This window comes from Marmota flaviventris, chromosome 3 (assembly GCF_047511675.1).
Source record: "Marmota flaviventris isolate mMarFla1 chromosome 3, mMarFla1.hap1, whole genome shotgun sequence".
Classification (NCBI taxonomy): domain Eukaryota; kingdom Metazoa; phylum Chordata; class Mammalia; order Rodentia; family Sciuridae; genus Marmota; species Marmota flaviventris.
Genome location: NC_092500.1, coordinates 9,890,302 through 9,908,571, shown reverse-complemented (window position 1 = coordinate 9,908,571; position 18,270 = coordinate 9,890,302). Strand labels below are relative to the sequence as shown.

The following is an 18,270-nucleotide window of genomic DNA, read 5'->3' as shown; positions in this document are numbered from 1 at the left end:
AAAACAATAAAAAAAATAAAGAAAAAGGGAAGGGGGGAAGTAAAGACAGTGTTCCTTTATATGTAATTAAGTCTACAGGAGTCACCACCACTGAGTGGCTTCATTTACGTGAAGGAGGAGGGGGAGGGGGAGGAGGAGGATACTGGTAGGCCGTCTGCCCCATGTAACCTATCATATTGGTGGCTCCTGGAGGTTGTGCAAACTGTTGTGACATCAGTGGCTGTGGCTGCTGCCCAGAACGGCCTATCCCACTAAACTGCTGGCTAGAGCTCTGTGAACTTCTCCCGGTTGAGGTGGTGCTACTAGCACCATACGTGCCAGCACCATATTCCTGGGCTGTATAGCCACTGGTGCCATAAGCAGCTGCCCCATAGGTGCCTTGACCATAGGTGTATTGGCCTGCTTGTGCTCCAAAGGCAGAATTTGGACTTCCATAGCCACTGCCATTAGCATAACCGGCTCTATCGGTTTCACCACGATCCCGGTAGCTTGCAGAGTCTCTTCGGCCACCATCTTTGACTCCTCGTAGCCTCCGGTCACACTCATCTTGATACATCAGATTGGGATTGTTGGCTGAAGAAGTGGTCCGGTATCGAGAACGACCTCCTGATGGAAGGATAAAAAGTATTTTTTAATGCCAAGCCTATGATCCAAACAAAAAAAACAAATATAAAAATGAAGGGGTATAGGCTGGGGTTGTGGCTCTGTGGTAGAGTGCCTGCCTAGCATGTGTGAAGCTCTGGGTTTGGTCTTCAGCACCACATATAAATAAATAAATGTCCATCAATAACTTAAAAAAAAAAAAAAGTCCCTGACCTTCAGCTAGTCCAGTCCCCAAGTAGGCACTTTACTCCACTGTTTTAGGCTCTTTTCTTGAGCATGACCAAGACTACAATCTTAACACAACAAACCTGGAGTTAGGAAGTCTAACTCCTAGTATATTCTGCAATGGTAGACAACCATGTCTCAATTTCTGTAAAATCACTGACTTCATATAGAAACTGAAAACTAAGATGCTAAGCATTTAAGGTATTAAAAAGTAGTTTAGCTTAATGATGAACATGTACCATATATTTCACAAAGATCAATTTTAGATGACTACAGAAATACTATGCTGCTAAATATATGAAAAATATATAAAAATTCAGGAAAATTACTAAGCACTCTCCTTTGTTATTAAGCAATATATTTAAAGCTTCCACAGGATTAATAAACCAAAACAGGGGCTGGGGATATAGCTAAGTTGGCAGAGTGTTTGCCTTGCATGCATGAGGCCCTGGGTTGGATCCCTAGCCCCACCACTTAAATGAATGAATAAATAAATAAATAAATAAAGATAAACCAAGACATAATAAATGTAAAAGATACCTTGGCAGTACCTGGAAAACTCCAGGACTTACCCTTACCCCCTCCTCCGCCGCCACCTCTGTGGTCCACCAGCTGCATCAGTTTTGGATTGATAGCTTGATTAGCCTCTTCCAACACTTTGATCAGCTCTCTGGCCTGCTTTAGGTTCCCTGGGGTGAAGAAGGTATAGGCAGTACCCTTGTTGGTGCTACGGGCTGTTCTGCCAATACGATGTACATAATCCTCTGAGCTGTTTGGATAGTCATAGTTGATCACAAACTTGACATCTTCCACATCTTCCACGTCAATGGTGAGTCAGCGTGTAGGTTGACGTGGCAGGGAAAGAGAAGGTAAAGGACATGCCAACAACAGGTGGGAAGCACGAATGCAGATGACAGCAAGAGGAGAGAAGGTGCAGTTAGTAACCACTCTGAGCAGGAACAAAAAAAGACTCATCCCAACAGAGTAAAAGAAGATTAGTGATTCTTGGGACATGCATGGGAATTGGCATCTTTACTGGCCATTGAACTCTAAGGAAATCCCATCCAGCCATCAAACTCCTGCCTCATCTATAGATGACCAATGTACTGACAGGAGCTGCACCAACGTTGGTCCTTAGACCACCAAGTTCCAGTGCCATCCTTTCCAAAACTGGAATACAGAAAGCAAGTGCTAACCACTGTTATGTTACAGGGCCAAATCACTTCTACTCTGTTGGGAGAAGCCTGGCAAAAATCTACCAACAACATAACAAACTTACCTTTGAACCAGTCACAGAGCAAAATGAAAAAAGGAGCTTCATGTGTTTTATTACTACATTTTCAAGGAGACTTAACATTTAGGTTAATTCTTTTTTGCTCTTATATTAAAACAAACAAACAAACAAAAAAAAAACAACAAACTGATCAGAGCCAAAGTACACACCTAATTTCCTTTGCAAAAAAATATCCTTCCCCTTTGAATTACCACAAGCACACATTACACTAAAATTTCACTATACTACCAAACCCAGCTTCTGTCAAATGAAGTTTTTTGCCCAACTCAAGGTTACTTCAGGCTTAGTACTTGTTTCAATGATCAAAGATTGTCTATGTGACCTGGGAAATTAAATAGATAGCCAAAGAACATGGGAAAAAAATGAAACCTTGAGACACAAGTTTTAATATTCTCTCTACTGCTGGGAATTGGGCTGAATAATCTCCTAATGCTTACAGTATGTAAATGTTAGTGTAATGCTTTCAGCTAAATGTATTTTTTTTACCTACTTAAAACAAACAAATTTAAGAATATAACAGAATCCTAATGTTTTGTGGAAAAAAAAATCTGCATTTTACAAAGAATATTCAGAAAATATCCTAGATAAAACACAGATTTTTGTGATATAAATAATGAAAAAACATTCTCTGTTTGTTACCAGACCGATGCACACTCCCTCCTCCTTTGGGAAACCGCTGCAGCCGATCCCGTCTCTTTGCCTTTTATTTTTGGCGGCCTCCTTTCGAAAACTCCGCCTTCTGACACGGGACCACTGGAGCGCGGGGAGCATGCATCAAGGGTCCGTGGCAGTGAGAAGTCCCCACACACGCTCGCTCTGTGAACTGGCTTAGATGCTTCTCTGTAGCCCCATTTGGTTGCCAAGCGCCGGAGAACCTGGGTTCGGGTAAAAATTTCAGGTCCTCCAACGCCTCCCCCAAGGTAATTGGGGTGATTGTAGAAAAAAATAATTAATAAAAAAAAAATGTAAGTTACATCCAAAGGGTCAGACTGCATCTATTGCCCAGACTGGATTAATTTCAGGGGGAAAGGGGAGATGATTTAAAAAAAAAAAAAAAATTGGCTGTTGTTACAGGGCTTGTGAAGAAGGGGCATTATGTCTGTTTCTTATTACAATAAAGGCTCCTCGGTCTTTACTGACCCCTAAAGTCCCGAATCACACCAGAAAGACGAGAAGGCACTTATCACAGGGGGCAGCGTGAGTCTCAGGCTAGGGTCGTTGATGCCACAAAGAAAAAAAACTTACAGGGCAAGGGTTGGGAGGGGTGGGGGTGGGGGGATTATAATCCATGACCACATCTTCAGAGTTAGTCGCTCCCACTGAGTATAGCCCTTGGAAGCAGAGCAAGTGGAATTACTGCACAAACACACAAAAGTATGCTTTCCTAGCAGAAAGCACTGGCATTGAGGGTGGGGGTGGGGTGGGGGTTGCAGTCAACAATTCAGATCTAATACTTGGGAGTACTTCTGGAGGGGCTCAATAGGGGGCAGACATGGTGCAAGTTCTTCACTAGAAAGCTGTCCTGTGTGTGCACATAGCTGGCGGAAGGCACACAGGAGCAAGCGCAGAATTTGTTTTTCTCCAGTCAAGCCTGCCCTGATGTTATTTGTGCACTGCCACAATATTATCTTGCTGCCTTTATAGAAGATGCTGTAGCAGGGTAAGAAATGGAAAAGTTAATGTTTTGGCCAGCTGCCTAAGAACCTTTGGTCTGGAAAGCCCTAGGACATGGCCTGAATCTCCAATCACTAATTGGGAGGGTCTAAGGCTAGCCAACAGGCCCATCTAGAGCTGCTTCGGGCCAATGTAGATTTGCCTCGGCCATGTACTGAGGGATCTGCAGCTGATATCAAAGCTTCTGTTAAAAAACAAAACAAAATAAATTCAATACTTTTAGTTTAACAGCGTGTAGTTTAAACAAAAAGGAGAAATAAAAAATATCCCAGTGGAAAGGGAATAGTGGTTGCCTTGAGGATGATTACTACAAAATTATGGGAATCAAAGAACTTACCTGAAGGGAACATTTAAGAGATCATCGCTCGACAGGAAGTGAAAAAAGGCCTGGTGACTCAGCTGAAAATCGCACCCCTGTCTATGAGGTAGAAGCCTTCACTTTCCAGGATCTTGTAGGACCTTGGTCAGAATTCTGCCATTTTGGTGGGTTTTCTCCCTCCTTTTGATTTTTTACAAGGCAGCAAACAAAGGGGCCCAAAACAAGCACTGATGTTGAGTAACAAGAAACAGACTCAGGTACCTTCCCTCTCCCCTCACTTGGATGAGGGGGACTGGGATGAAGAGTCTAAGTTATTCTAATGGTAGCCAATTGATTCGATTTAGAAATGCAAGGGGACATGGAGCAAATATTTTTAATTGTCTAGGCAAGATGCACAAAGAAGCTACCAGCACATAGCAAGCCTGTTTAAAAACCACATTACTGAAAGCTTTTGAGTAAAGTGCTTTCAGGCCTCCACCTCCTCTCCCAACAGGTCCAAGTTCTACCGGCACAGACCCAGACAGGACCTCAGAGGGCAGGGACAACTTTCCATCATGGCTGCAGGTCACCCCCTCTGAAGGAGGCAATGATAAGTCCAATGGACAAAAAGGCTCCATTACTTTTTTATTCCAGTTTGATTATGTGTCCTCTTTACATTAAATAAATAGTATTAGGGAATATGATACTTCTCACCTTACTAGACAAGGAATCAAACACCTGCCAATCGTTTTAAAATTTCCTTACAACAGAAATAATTGTTTTTAAATATAAAAGTTTTGAGTCAGACCTGTTTAGCTCAAAATGATGGGCTAAAGTACCAGAGTATCTGTATATACCTTACATCATAGTGAGTTGGAAACTCCAAAAACATTTTCAAATTAAGCTCTTAACTTCTATATTATCACATCTATGATATGAGTACAGTAGTAGGAGGAGATAACAGAATGCCCACCATTTTTTAACTTCAGTAAATTACACCGGGCAATACAGATTTAACTGAATGATACTGTATTATAAGTTTGTTAAATATATTAAATATGATTTAGAATTGGGCCTCTATAATTTATCTATAACAGACTGATAAAAGGAAAAGTAATAACTGAAGAAACTAGCTTTCAATAGCTAGGTTCAATCAGGCTCCTTCTAAAAAGCCAGAAAACAGAGCAAAACCAGCAAGAAGTTAAGCTGTTCAAGTGAATGTCTCCTCTCCCTCTAACTGAATAGTCATGCCTAGGTCTTGCTGCAAACCAAAGCCTGTTTATTAGGAGCAGGAAGAGACTTTGAAAATAAAAGGAGAGGAAAAAAAACCCCAAAAAACAAAAACCCAAAAAAAGCAAAAACAAAAAACAACTAAGGTTTTGAGGAAAAAACAAAAAAGACCAACAAAAAACAAAAAAACTGTGGGGGGAGGGAGTCACACTTATATTCTTCTCTTTTTACTAAACAGATGTTTATACAATTCTAAAATTGAAATGACAAATCTTTAAACCAAAAAGATACATAAACCCTTGACACAGACACCTATCTATACAAACCTAGCCCACGGGAGGCTACATCCGTGGCAATGAGGATGGGAGCCTTTCCAGAGCGGAACTCTGCAAAAACAAATGAAAAATCAAGTTATACAAACAAGCTAGGGGACATCTTAAAAAGCTGTGGAATGAAGAAGAAAAACCATTATTATTACCCCCCACCCCTGCAAGATGTGTGTGTATTGATTGCCCGGGAACTTGAACGTTCTACTTCAGCTTCATGAATCATGAAATTATAGATGTATACCACCACACCCAGTTCTTAAATACTTACTTTTGCCACTTAGTAAAATTTTGTTGGAATTCAGCCAGGCCATGACTTCTCATGTTGTCTATGGCCAGCTGCTTTCTGTGTTACAGTGGCAGAGTTTAGCAGTGGCAACAGGGACTGCCAGATGGTTTGTAAAGCCAAAAACACTACCTGGCCCTTTAGTTTGGAACTTACCATTAAGTACCCAATCTCGTTCTGGTTGACTCTTATCTCCATGGATACACATAGCAGGCCAACTAGCAGGAAAAAAGTAACCAATATTTTAAAAATCTTTAAAGAGGAAAGCTAAGCCTTAAAAAGAAATGCTATTACATAATTTTGGTAAGGTTTGTTAGGCTGCAAAAGATGACTATCCATTTAAAAAATAAATTGCATGTGGGGCATTATTAAAATACAACATTCACAACACCAGTTTAGAAATCCAAGGCTAATCATCTCAGTGCCATACTCACCCATCTCTACGCATCCTTCGAGTGAGGTCATCACAGCGTCTCTTTGTCTCCACAAATATTATTGTCTTATTTTCCTTTTCAGCCATTATTTCCTCCATTAGTTGAATCAACCTGAAAAAAAAAGACCAACACTACTGCCATCATGCAGGAAAGGCCTCCCCACATACTATGCAGATCTCTGCAGTATTAACTCCCCAAACTACAGCACTTTCTTTTCACATCACAGTAAAAATTCTTTAACCACAATGCTCCAATAAATGACACAAAAGATGAATTAGTAGAAAGCAAAAAAAAAAAAAAAAGTTTCTCTTTCTTTTTGGTATTAGAGACTGAACCCAGGGGCACTTTTTCCACTGAGCTACATCCCCAATCCTTTTTGAGACAGGGTTTCTCTAAGGAGATGAGGCTGGCCTTAACTTGCAATCCCCCTGCCTCAGCCTCCTGGGATTACAGGCATACACCACCATGCCTGGCTAAAAAATTTTAAGATTCACTTTTAATTTTGGATCATTATGAGCATTATCATCAGTGTTATTAAAACAAACAGTAACATCTCTTTCATACTTGTGGTCTTTTTCACTTTCCATGCAGACATCCACAATCTGAAGGATGTTGTGGTTGGCACTCAACTCCAGATTGCCCACGTTGATCTGGGTGTAATCACGAAGAAAATCCTCTGCAAGCTGTCTCACTTCTTTTGGCCAGGTGGCACTCCACATCAGTGTCTGCCTATCAGGCTATCAGGAAAGGAAAGGCTTTCTTTTAGGCTAACGAATTGTAACAACAGTCAAAGAATATAAAGATAGTGAAAGATCAGTTTTACACACCCTGATTTGGTCAACAATTTTACGAATCTGGGGTTCAAAGCCCATATCAAGCATTCTATCAGCCTCATCCAGCACAAGATAAGTACATCGGCGAAGATTTGTCTTTCCTGACTCCAGGAAATCTATCAGGCGCCCAGGAGTAGCTATGCAGATCTCAACACCTGCAAAACAAAAAAGATCTAGTTCATTAAGAATTCTTGCATAACCATTAAATCTTACAAAGTTAAGACTTTCCAGCTATGGTAATTCCTCTCCCAAAATAGCTAATAAACCGGAGGATTTCTAAGTTCCTAAAATACTGATTTTTTTCCCCACAATATCGTACTCCTTTCTTCTATATCATTCACAGAAATTGGTAAAGTAAGATAAACTAATATTCCTGATAATTTTTTTAATTACCTCTTTCCAAGTCTCGAATCTGGGGACCTTTAGGAGCACCTCCATAAATGCAAGTACTCTTTAATCTAGAACACTTGCCATAGTCATCAGCCACCTGCTGTACTTGCTGAGCAAGCTCTCTGGTAGGAGCCAGAACCAGACACTGAAATAGGCAAAAACCCACTTGAGACATTGCAGGTTAAGAAAACAATAACAATAAAAACCCATAAATAACTGTGAAATACAATAAAATATCTCTTCCATTATTATCTAATACTTTTCAAATCATGTGACAGGGTGCGTGGTCAACAGAGAAGTAGAAGGGCACCATGGGGTGGGGGAAAAATGATTAGAATTCACTATTTAGTATGTGGAATGACACTGGCAGCATTCTCACCTGCCTTTGATGCATTATAATTCATTACAGTTTATATGTACCACTTAAATAGATTTACAAATTTTATTACCTAGTTTTAACTATACAACTCTTGCAAAACAAGCAAACAGTTTTAAAAATATCCTGCAACACAACTATGGATTAAATATTAGCAAGAAATACAAATGAATTTAAAAAAAAAAGCCAGAGCCAACACTGCTCATTTAAGCTCTCTTCACTGGGTACATAAGCAAAAACAACAGTTCATGTAAGCTGCCAGAATCACATGGAATCTGGCCCAAATAATACCAAATCAAGACTCTTGAAACATGTACTATACAAACTGTGAGCAACTAGTAATCCTTCTCTATGCATTGATCCACTCATATCAGCTAGTGATAAAAGAACAATCTCTATAGAATACACTATGTTATATAAAGCAAAGCAATATATCATTTTGTATTTTGAAACATCAAGAATATACACACTCATTTCAAATATATGTGGCTAGTACACACACACACACACAAAATCCCAACCTGATTTTAAGAACCACAGGGCAGGGAACCCATCTCACATCTTTTCTATATTTCTCACAGCATCACTGAGCAATTAAGAACTGTGGTAATACCACTTCCAGATATGGAGAGTGGAGTTAAGAACAAAATCAGATAACGTGTATAAAGCATAAAACTTAAAATACAACAATTATAGTTCTTATTAAAATTATAAACACACTGAAACACACTTACAATCGGGCCATCTCCCCTTTCCAAGTACGGCTGGTGGTTAATATGAACAATTGCAGGCAACAAATACTGGGGAGAACAAGAATCTTATATTAAAAACAAGCCGCCATCTTTTTTTTGTGGGGTGCTGGGGATTGAACCCAGGGCTTTGTGCATGTGAGACATGCACTCTACCAAGTGAGCTACACTCCCAACCCCAAAACAAGCCATTATCTTAATAATTCTAAAATACAACAGTAATTAGTTAATACTTAAAACAGGAAACTGAAAAACAGAACTCAACATTACTGTGTTCATGATAATGTAAATTTTAAAAATACTTCCACACATTTAACAGCTAAAATATTACCTACACTAATTACATTTTAATGAAGAATTAAAAGTATATGTGCCAGAGCTGGGGTTGTGGCTCAGCGGTAGAGTTTTCGCCTAGCACGTGTGAGGCCCTGGGTTCAATCTTCAGCACCACATAAAATTAAATACATAAAGGTATTATAGTTGTGCCCAATTATAACTAAAAAATAAATATTTTTTAAAAGTATATGTAACAATTAGGATACTAAAATAATTACCACTTGCTGGTACATACCGCCAATGTCTTTCCAGAGCCAGTCTGAGCAATGCCCACCATATCCCGCCCACTAAGAGCCAATGGAAATCCCTGGCACTGAATTGGAGTTGGTTCTGTGAAATGTTGATCCATCAATACATCCATTACATATTCTGTAAGAGAATAAACATGTCATTGTTTTTAAGTAAAACTAAGAATGCAGACAAAACAGGCTTCAAAAACTTATTAGGGCTGAGGGCAGTGGCGCATGCCTGTAATCCCAGTGGCCTTAGCAAGGGTGAGGTGCTAAGCAATTCAGTGAGACCCTGACTACAAATAAAATACAAAATAAGTCTGGGGATGTGACTCAGTGGTCAAGTGACCCTGAGTTCAATCCCCAGTAACCATAACAACAACAAAAAAAACCACAAAACAAACAAAAACTTATTAGGCTTTTAAGATTTACCCAGCTTTACATCTCTCTAATAAATTTATTATTAAAAAAAAAAAAAAATCAAAAAAACCTAAAACTCTGCCCTGAAGTTCACTGCTATCTTTGAAAACCACTATCCTAAAGCATCTAACATCACGGGCAGTCCTTTTTTGGGAGCCAAATTTATATTATCTCCAGTTAGAAAGCAACTTTATTCTGCTTTGTAATACACAGAGGTAAAAACCCCAGGGGAAGATAGAAAAAACCTTTTTCTCAGTCTGAACTGAAGAACAGAAGAGCATGAAAATTTTTTACTTATGCAAGAAGAGATTTGCCTTGAGCAGGTTTACATGTTTTTGGAACCGTAACATGGAATAAATTATTACCTTCATGAAAGGCTTTATACATATTTTTTCAACAACATCCAGAGCCAATGTCAAAACCTTTAAATAGCCTAATGTTCATGTTTACTATTCTACCCACAATTAAGATTCTGAATTAAAAAACACTTACGTGGGAAGTTAGCGTGATGGAAGGCAAAGACAGGTTTAGGACAAACATCTCCTCCTCTCACTGTGATCTCTTTCTTTCGGCGTAGCTCATCAACCTCATACTAAGAAAGAAATGAAGACTAGTAAGTATAAATTATTCTCAACAATTCAAAACTTTGTTACAATCCAGCTGACAATTACCTCCCAATTCACACTAACAAAACTAAATATATAATGTTTTCATTACTTCAACTTTATAAGTTAATGATACAGGTGAACAAGGGGTTCCATTTTACATAGGAGAAAACATACTCAGAATGAGCGATATGTGCCTAAGGTCAAAACTAGGAAAAAGGAGAAAATGTGAAATCTGGCCCAAGTGCTCTTTTCATTACTTTTTTCCCTTAACAAAAAAAGCCATTTCATGGGTTGAATCTAAAATAATTATTATAATTAAATTAAAAGTAGAGTATACACTGCCAATTTATTTTTTAAAAATGTATTTCATTGTTGAAAAGACCTGACCTAGCATAAAATAGTTAAAATCATGTATGACAAATAGGTTGGGAAACAATCAATAAATGAGAACCAAGGAATACATTATGTGCTTATTTAAACTGGTCCCTATCCTGAGTATCCAGTCTTAATACACTGGAATAAAATATAACATAGCAATAGCAGTACACAAGTACACTCCAGCCAGTATGTCTACTTTAATTTGTATAAGATAACACACACACACACTCGCTCACTTACTGGAGTCAGTCTTGCCACTTCTGGATGTTCCACATAAAAATTCTTCTCAAATTTGGGGAGCTCACTCAAATCCCACTTCTTTTTACGTAAACGCTCCCCAGGATTACCAAATTTCTTTGGGGGAAGGCCACCACCACCTCTTGCTCCAAATCTAGAAACATAAAGAAATTTTTTTAGTCCATTAGTCTTTTTAAAAAATTCTTTTTTCAGTGCTGGGGGTTGAACCCAGGGCCTTGCACATGCTAGTAAGGCAAGTGCTCTACCACTAAGCTACACAGTGCAGTCTTTGGTTCATTAATATTTTAATTTAAAGTGATGCAAGCACTCCACTGCTGAGCCACAACCCCAGCCCCAAGTGATATATCTTATATGCCATAAAAATGCCCACAGCGTTGACTCTATAGTTTCCCACCCCCATCCCAAATAATTTTATACATGAATTTGAAGATAGAGAAGTTTTTAAAAACTTCCTTTACTACCCAACAACACTATTATAAGTGTGATAAAAATCAGAAAAAAAAATCATACTGCTATATTTAAAGAACTATACACCACAGGGATTACAACACATTCTGGCATGAGACAAGATTTGAATTTTAATCCCCTCCCCTGCAAGATGCTGGGGTTTGAACCAAGGACCTTGTGCATGTGAGGCAAGCATTCTACCAACTGGGCTACATCTCCAACCCTAATTCTGCTTCTTAATGTTTGATCCAGAGCAAATTATTTACTTCTCTATGCCTCAATGTCCTATATAGAGCAAAAAGAGAAGTACCACCAACTGTGTAAGCTGTGAAGATGGCATGTGTAAAGTACTTAAACAATACTCACCACAGCAAGCACTTAGTGCCAGTTAGTTGCATTAATATATTGAACAAATAGTTGGTGCCAGATATTATTTTGAGCGGTGCTAGATACATTACAATGCCCAACTCCATGTAATAGAAGACATTAGTTTAAGCTTTAAATTAAGGGCAAGACTGCAGTCAGGGAGGACAGAGGTTGTAGCTTAGTGGCAGATTGCTTGCCTAGCATGGGTGAGGCACCTGAGCACCACTAAAAATAAAAAAAATAAAATAAAGACACTGTATCCATCTACAAAAAGATTGTGGTCAGAGAGAAAAACCACAAAAATCAACCAAATCTCCAAATCTTAGAACAGCTTATTGGGCCCCTCCTCTCTTTACACCATGACTAGTACTTTTCATTTCCTTTTCTGCAAAGGCCTATGGGACCTAAGCAGAGTAGTAAGACAGTCTTCACCTGAAACTGAAATTCAGTTTATGGTAACATCCAAAGGAATCAGATTTATGAGCTTTCCCTCCTCCTGTTTCCATCTTATCTTCCAACCCTGAGCAAACAGTACTATTAGTTGACAGAAGAAACCTTCAATAAACCTTTTTAAAGTGTTTTTTTTTCGCACCCCCCCCCCCAAGTACTGGGTTGAACTACGGGGTGCTCTAAAACCAAGCTACATCCCCAGCCCTTTAAAAAATTTGAAGCAGGGTCTAAGTTGCCCAGGCTGACCTACAACTTGTGATCCTCCTATTTCAGCCTCCCAGCGCCAGGTTTTCAAATTTAACAAATTACACAAAATCAATCTCCCATTATATACCTTTTAAAATAAGAAAGCTAAATAATACAAACATGGCCACTAGCTAAACCTAAAATATATTAGAAGCTTCTTTTCCTAGAAGAATCCTAACACTAAGAAGGCCTTCATTTCTCTAAATTAATATACATTAATAAGATTTTGGTATACAAATTATATAGCACCTTTTTAATTGCATTTACTTATTCCATGTAAAACACTGTATTGAATCTAATTTGTTGCATCTACTCTCACTTGTATCATCTTGCAGAAAGTTCAGCAATAGCTATTTTAAAGAGCTTCAATTTCCTATAATTCAAACTATTAGAAATCTTTAGCTTTGAGAATAACTAGTTATTTCCATTTCTGGCAGGAAATTGTATTGGGATCACTAGGTATCTCAATGGACAGAACCTGGCTAATTTCATTTCATTTATATTGCTGCTTAACAGGTAAGGAGAAATCAGGAAACAAAAGAGGAGAAGCTTTAACAGTACAAGAATACATGTAGGGCTGGGGTTGTGGCTCAGCGGCAGAGCACTCCCCTAGCACATGCGGGGGTTCTGGGTTCAATCCTCAGCACCACATAAAAATAAAATAAAGACAGTGTTGTTCAACTACAAATAAAACAAAATATTATTAAAAAAAGAATACATGTAGCTGCTGAGGATACAGCTCAGGAAGAGCACTTGCTTAGCAAGCATGAGGTCCAAGGTTCAATCTCCATCACCACACATGCAGAGAGAAAAAAGAATATATACAGAGTAACTTACTCTTACACAAAGAGTACACTACACTGTCTTTAATATGCTCTCAGCTTAAGGCTTAATACCTAGGTTGGATACCACCCCCACTTGCAAATGAAACAGGTACTATTTCAAGAAATATAACCTAACTGCACCACCACACACATTTCTACAGGTACTTGAAGGCCAGGACAGGAGGAACCTAAGTTTAAGGTCAGCCTAGGCAACTTAAAAGGGCTGGAGGGTCTAGCTCAGTGGTAAAGCACTTGCCTAGCATAGATGAGGCCCTGGTTCACCCCCAGCACTGGGGCAGTGGGGGAATATAAAATCAAGCTTTTAGATTATTAGTCTTGCAAAGAAGAAAATTAAAATACTAAAACCCAATTTCTAGCGATTGTCAGCCTACTTCATATCGACTGTTTCTGCTGTATTCCCGTGTTGGTTATCCAAACCTTAAGCAAATTATCTAGGAGAAAACAAAACTACTTTTTTTGAGAATTTTTAATATTTATTTATTTATTTTTTAAAGTTTTCAGTGGATACAACATCTTTGTTTGTATGTGGTGCTGAGGATCGAACCCGGGCCGCACGCATGCCAGGCAAGTGCACTACCGCTTGAGCCACATCCCCAGCCCCAAAACAAAACTTCTTAAAAAATGCAAATATGGTGATCAAACTCAGGGTTTCACAGACTAGGCAAGTGCTCTACCACTGGGCTACGTACCCAGACCTCCTTTATGGCTTGTTCTAAAAGGATCACTCGCATTTTTCTTTTCTAGCTGGTTTATTATTCAAAACACATGACTCTATACTAAATATATAATTTGAAGTTTAAAGTTATTAGAAAATATGCCATCTCCTCTATAATGCTGACCCCAAAATTCAAGGCAGTCTTTTACCCCATCCAGGTCTTGAGCATCTCCATGCCACCCATCACACCTACCCATATCCTACTCTCCGGTATACTACAATGTTCAGTAAATACTTTTATCAAGTTAGTAGCAGTAATGATTAAATGGTTTATTTGGCTATGCAATAAATTCAGCTCTTAAGACTTCAACATTCTTTTATCAACATACAAATCACACCTGTTTAAATGTGCAATCTTTTTTGGACCATTCACATGCTGATCTCATCCATCCCCTTTTCAAACAAACAAACAAACAAACAAACAAAAAAATTTTAAAAAGTACCCTACACTGCACAATAATTCAGCTCTGTAACATTTAGTGAAGAATGAAAACAATAGCAATTCAAATTATAAAGGAAAATTCAGGCAAAGCAGAGTTAGGGCATTGGACTTATGAAGAATGCTGTTTTGTTTGAGACTTTTTAAAAAAAGCTTTTGTTTTTTAAATGTCATCTAATACTCAACAACCCAGTATGGGATAAAATATGAACCAGAAACTTTCTTCTCTTTTCAAATAATTTTATTGTTAAAGTATAAATATGGTGAAAGGAAATGTTAAACCAAACACCCATGGTAAGTAAATAAAACACTACCAGTATTTTGGTATTCTCCACGTGCCTATTCTTAGCTTAAACCCCTCCCCACCATAACCACTGCTTTGAATTCTGTTACCCCCCTCCCTTGTTTTTTTCTTTAAGCAGTACTGGGGATAGAACCCAGAGTGTCATGTATGCTAGGCAAGCGTTCTACCAATAAACCACCCCTACCCCCACCCCAGCCTGGTAGAGATAGCTCAGGCTGGCCTTTAACTTTCAATCCTCCTGCCTCAGCATTACAAGCATGCAACACTGGGCCCAGCTTACCCCCCTGGTTTTTATATCATATTTATATACCCTTAAACTTGTCTTACTACAACTTTGGCTCTTAGCTCAACATGTTTGTAAGTCATCCAAGTTGAACAAAGTTTTTTTCTTTTCCACTATTATATTGTATTCAAATATGAACACCCACAATTTACCCAGACATTTGTTTCCAATATCCTTGTGTCAGGAACAATATTGGTAAAAAGCATTTTTGCACATGGATCTTGGGACACATGTGGGAGGACTTCTCTAGGTCTTATGTACTGAGAGTAAAGTTTAGAGAAGGTCCCTTTCAACTTTCCCAGATGTTTTCTTAGTGGTGGTATTGAAGTCCACTTCTGAACTTGGCTAAAGGTGGAGCTCTCCCCTTCAAATCAGGCACTAAGATCAAATATTTTCCTAACAATATATAAACTGAAATGATTTTTATTTGGCCTAAGTGATAACTGAAGTGCCTGCGACTAAGTAAGGCTGATAGTTGGGCCTCTGAACCAAAGACAAATGTTTGAAAAGAATATTATTAACTGAAGAGTTAACTACAGCAAGACAAATGCGCCACCCACATTCTCTTAATTTCTGAGAACACAACAAAATGAAGGCATTACCGCTGCCTTCAGATGAAGAAATAGAGGGTCACAAAAGGATCCTGCCCAAAGTCACAATGCTCTTTAACCAGAAATGTCACTTTTATAAATAAAAAGATGACTGCGCAAATACCTGTATCCCTTAAGCAACATGGTCCTTTAGTAAACTTATAATAAAAGATTTAAATCTCTGGATCTGAGAGGACTTCAGGTTTAGTCCCAAGTTGAAGTCCAACCTCGGTGTTGTTAACTATGGCATTACAACATCAAAAACTTCCTTTTAGGCCGAGAAGTTGATGTTGCAGTACAATTAAGAGGGAAAAAGAAAAAAGATCGGATCACAGGCACACTAAAAAATTAGAAGTACAAAATCGCCACCCCAACCCCTCTCCTCAAACACAATCATTTGGATGCCAACTAAGTCCACTGGCTTTACATCCCAACGTGCTTCCTCGCGGTTATTCGAGGTGTGACCGAAGGCGATTAAAACCTGTGTTATAAAACCAGAGGTGGGGCCGCGGGTACAGCCCCGGGGTGGAGCGCCTGCCGGGGCTGCACGAGACCCTGGGTGCAAAATAAAATAAAATAACAAAGGGGGGAAAAAGTGTTTTTTCACACTCCGGTGCCATTAGCGGTGACCGCTGGAGACGCGGCCCAAGTGGAGCCACTGGGCGCCGGGCTTGCCCTCGGCAGACCGAGAACACCCACCGCGTTCCTTCCAGGTGAGGCCGTGGCCTGCGGATCAAATGACTCCGCGCGACGGCCGGGTCCCGAGGCCGGGAAGCGGGCGAGGCCAGCGGGGCTGCGGCGCCCCTCCCGCTCGCTCCCCAAGGCGGGGCCGAGCCTCCACGACGGCCTCCCGCAAGGTGACGCTCCTTGAGGCCGAGCCGCCGACGCCGGGACCCCGCGGCGAGGCCTGCGCTCAGGGCCACCGCCGCCGCTGCGGAGCCTTGTTCCCCGCGCCCCCGCGGTCCCCTTACCCTCCGCGGTCCCGGTCCCGGTCCCGGTCGCCAAAGCCGCCTCCGCGCATGGTCCCAAATGGGTAGAGATCTGGGAGCGGGGCACGAATGGCCGGGCTCGGGAGGGCCTGCGGCTCCGGTCTGGTCACGACCGATGGCGGCGGCGCCTCCGCTGTTGGGGCGGCGGCAGGCGCGGCGCTCTCTCGCTCCGACGCGCTGTCTCCCGTCGCAGACGCCACCGTCGCCGCCTCTCTCGTCGGAGACGGGAGCAAAACACAGAGAATCGGGGTGATAAAAACGGTGGGTAGGTTTGGCTACGCTCAAACCCGGCAGTGCCGCGGCTCAGGCGTCTCCTTCCTTCCCAGCGACTGCACAAAATGGCGGCCGCCGCTGAGACTGCTCCAACTTAACGCTACGTACGTCGGAGATGATACGTAAACAGCGTCTCGGAATAGCCCGAGGGGGTCCGCGGGGCGCTACGGCGATTCTTGGAAGCGTTTTGCGTCAGTTGCGGAAATGGGCGCTTTTTGCGGTTGGGCTAAGAAAAACAAAGTACGGAGAGGGCGTAGAGCTCTCGCGCCAACTGAACCCAAACGTGGAGTGGGAGGGGGGAAGAGCCTCCGGCGCGACGTAACATTCTGTGCGTCGTTACCCGGCCCACTATTGCGTAGATGCGCAGTATGCGTAGCGCATTCTGTTTAGAGAATAGAGGATTTTGCTGAGTTCCGACCGCGGGACGAACTTGAGGCCTGCTTGTGCTGGCTGCGGTGCAGAGACAATAACTGCCCTCCATGTTGTAGTCAAAGTTTCAGGGTCTGCAGTGCCAGAAGCCAGCAGGATCTTCGGGTCCCTGGCCGGCCCTCCTAGTGGCCCTGGCGGCCCTGGGCCGCGCCGCCCGGGGCGGCCGAGCCTGGCCTCGCGCCCCGGCGCCATTTCCTTTCAGTTGCCCCTCTCCCGCCGCCGTCGGCGCCATAATGGATGCACCGGATGCCTTTCTTCGGCGAGTTGGGCAGGCGGCGACGTCCCGGTAGCTTAGGGTGCTCTGTGCTTCCCTCGGTGCTCGCCGAGCTGCCTGTTCTGCAGCGAACGATGTCACCGTCCCCGCTGAGCACAGCCGACGTGCTAACCGAAGCCCGGCCTGCCTGGGGCCTCCTCGGCGGTCCCCTCTGGCCGGCTTCCGCGCCGCCGGGCCCGGAGACCTGCGCGCCTCAGTTCACCCATCTCTACCGATGGGTGAAGGGGGTCGTGGGGCCCCGCCGTCCTGAGTGCCTCCCACCCTGTTGGAAAAGGAGAGGAGCTTCACGAGAGGCCACTCGGAAGTCGCTGGAGCCAGACAGCGGCAATCGTGGACCTGCGGAAAAAGTGTTGAGTGGCCCAACGACCAGGCCCTTTGCTAGGCCGGGCACCCCTGAACCAGCGAGCTCGGCACCCAGTTTGCCCTGGAGGGGTTGTCAGGGGGGAGCATTTATTTCAGGCAGTTGCTTTAAAAAAAAAAAAGTTTTTTTTTTAAAGGTGGGAAAAGGGATAGAGAGTGCACAAGTTCTGTGAGGAAGTACACCTAGGGCAGTCAGGCCTCTGGATCCAGGGACACTTAGGTTCAGTCCTGAGAGAGCTGGCCAGAAAAGAACAAGTGCAAAGCCCTGGAGGCAGGGGTGAGTAGAGCAGAGCAAGGAGAAAAGACAGAAGA

The 18,270-nt window shown here is 41.7% G+C and overlaps 1 protein-coding gene across 2 annotated transcripts; it reads right to left on the bottom strand.

The window, feature by feature from the left end:
- Window positions 1-40: 40 nt before the first annotated feature.
- On the bottom strand, window positions 41-16,897 carry Ddx17 (DEAD-box helicase 17). Of its 2 annotated transcripts, none has more exons than XM_027931363.2 (13): window positions 16,605-16,897; window positions 10,931-11,081; window positions 10,197-10,296; window positions 9,290-9,423; window positions 8,704-8,769; window positions 7,597-7,738; window positions 7,198-7,358; window positions 6,935-7,107; window positions 6,371-6,481; window positions 6,093-6,154; window positions 5,651-5,710; window positions 1,401-1,643; window positions 41-606 (listed from the first exon to the last, which is right to left on the bottom strand). In XM_027931363.2, the coding sequence occupies exons 1-13, from the start codon at window positions 16,652-16,654 to the stop codon at window positions 101-103; spliced, it is 1,959 nt and encodes a 652-aa protein (XP_027787164.1). In that variant the 5' UTR covers window positions 16,655-16,897; the 3' UTR covers window positions 41-100. The 2 variants fall into 2 exon arrangements, with proteins under 2 accessions (XP_027787164.1, XP_027787244.1); XM_027931443.2 differs by having other exon boundaries at window positions 1,407-1,643.
- Between the last annotated feature and the right edge of the window lie 1,373 nt (window positions 16,898-18,270).

What these genes read in the sequence shown, in the direction of transcription:
- Ddx17 (XM_027931363.2), bottom strand. Translation starts at nt 16,654, where the DNA reads ATGCGCGGAGGCGGCTTTGGCGACCGGGACCGGGACCGGGACCGCGGA. An exon ending in CGGGACCGGGACCGCGGAGG is followed by an intron (nt 11,082 to 16,604) that starts GTAAGGGGACCG and finishes TTATGTTTCTAG; the next exon opens with ATTTGGAGCAAGAGGTGGTG. An exon ending in GATTCGAGACTTGGAAAGAG is followed by an intron (nt 7,359 to 7,596) that starts GTAATTAAAAAA and finishes TTTGTTTTGCAG; the next exon opens with GTGTTGAGATCTGCATAGCT.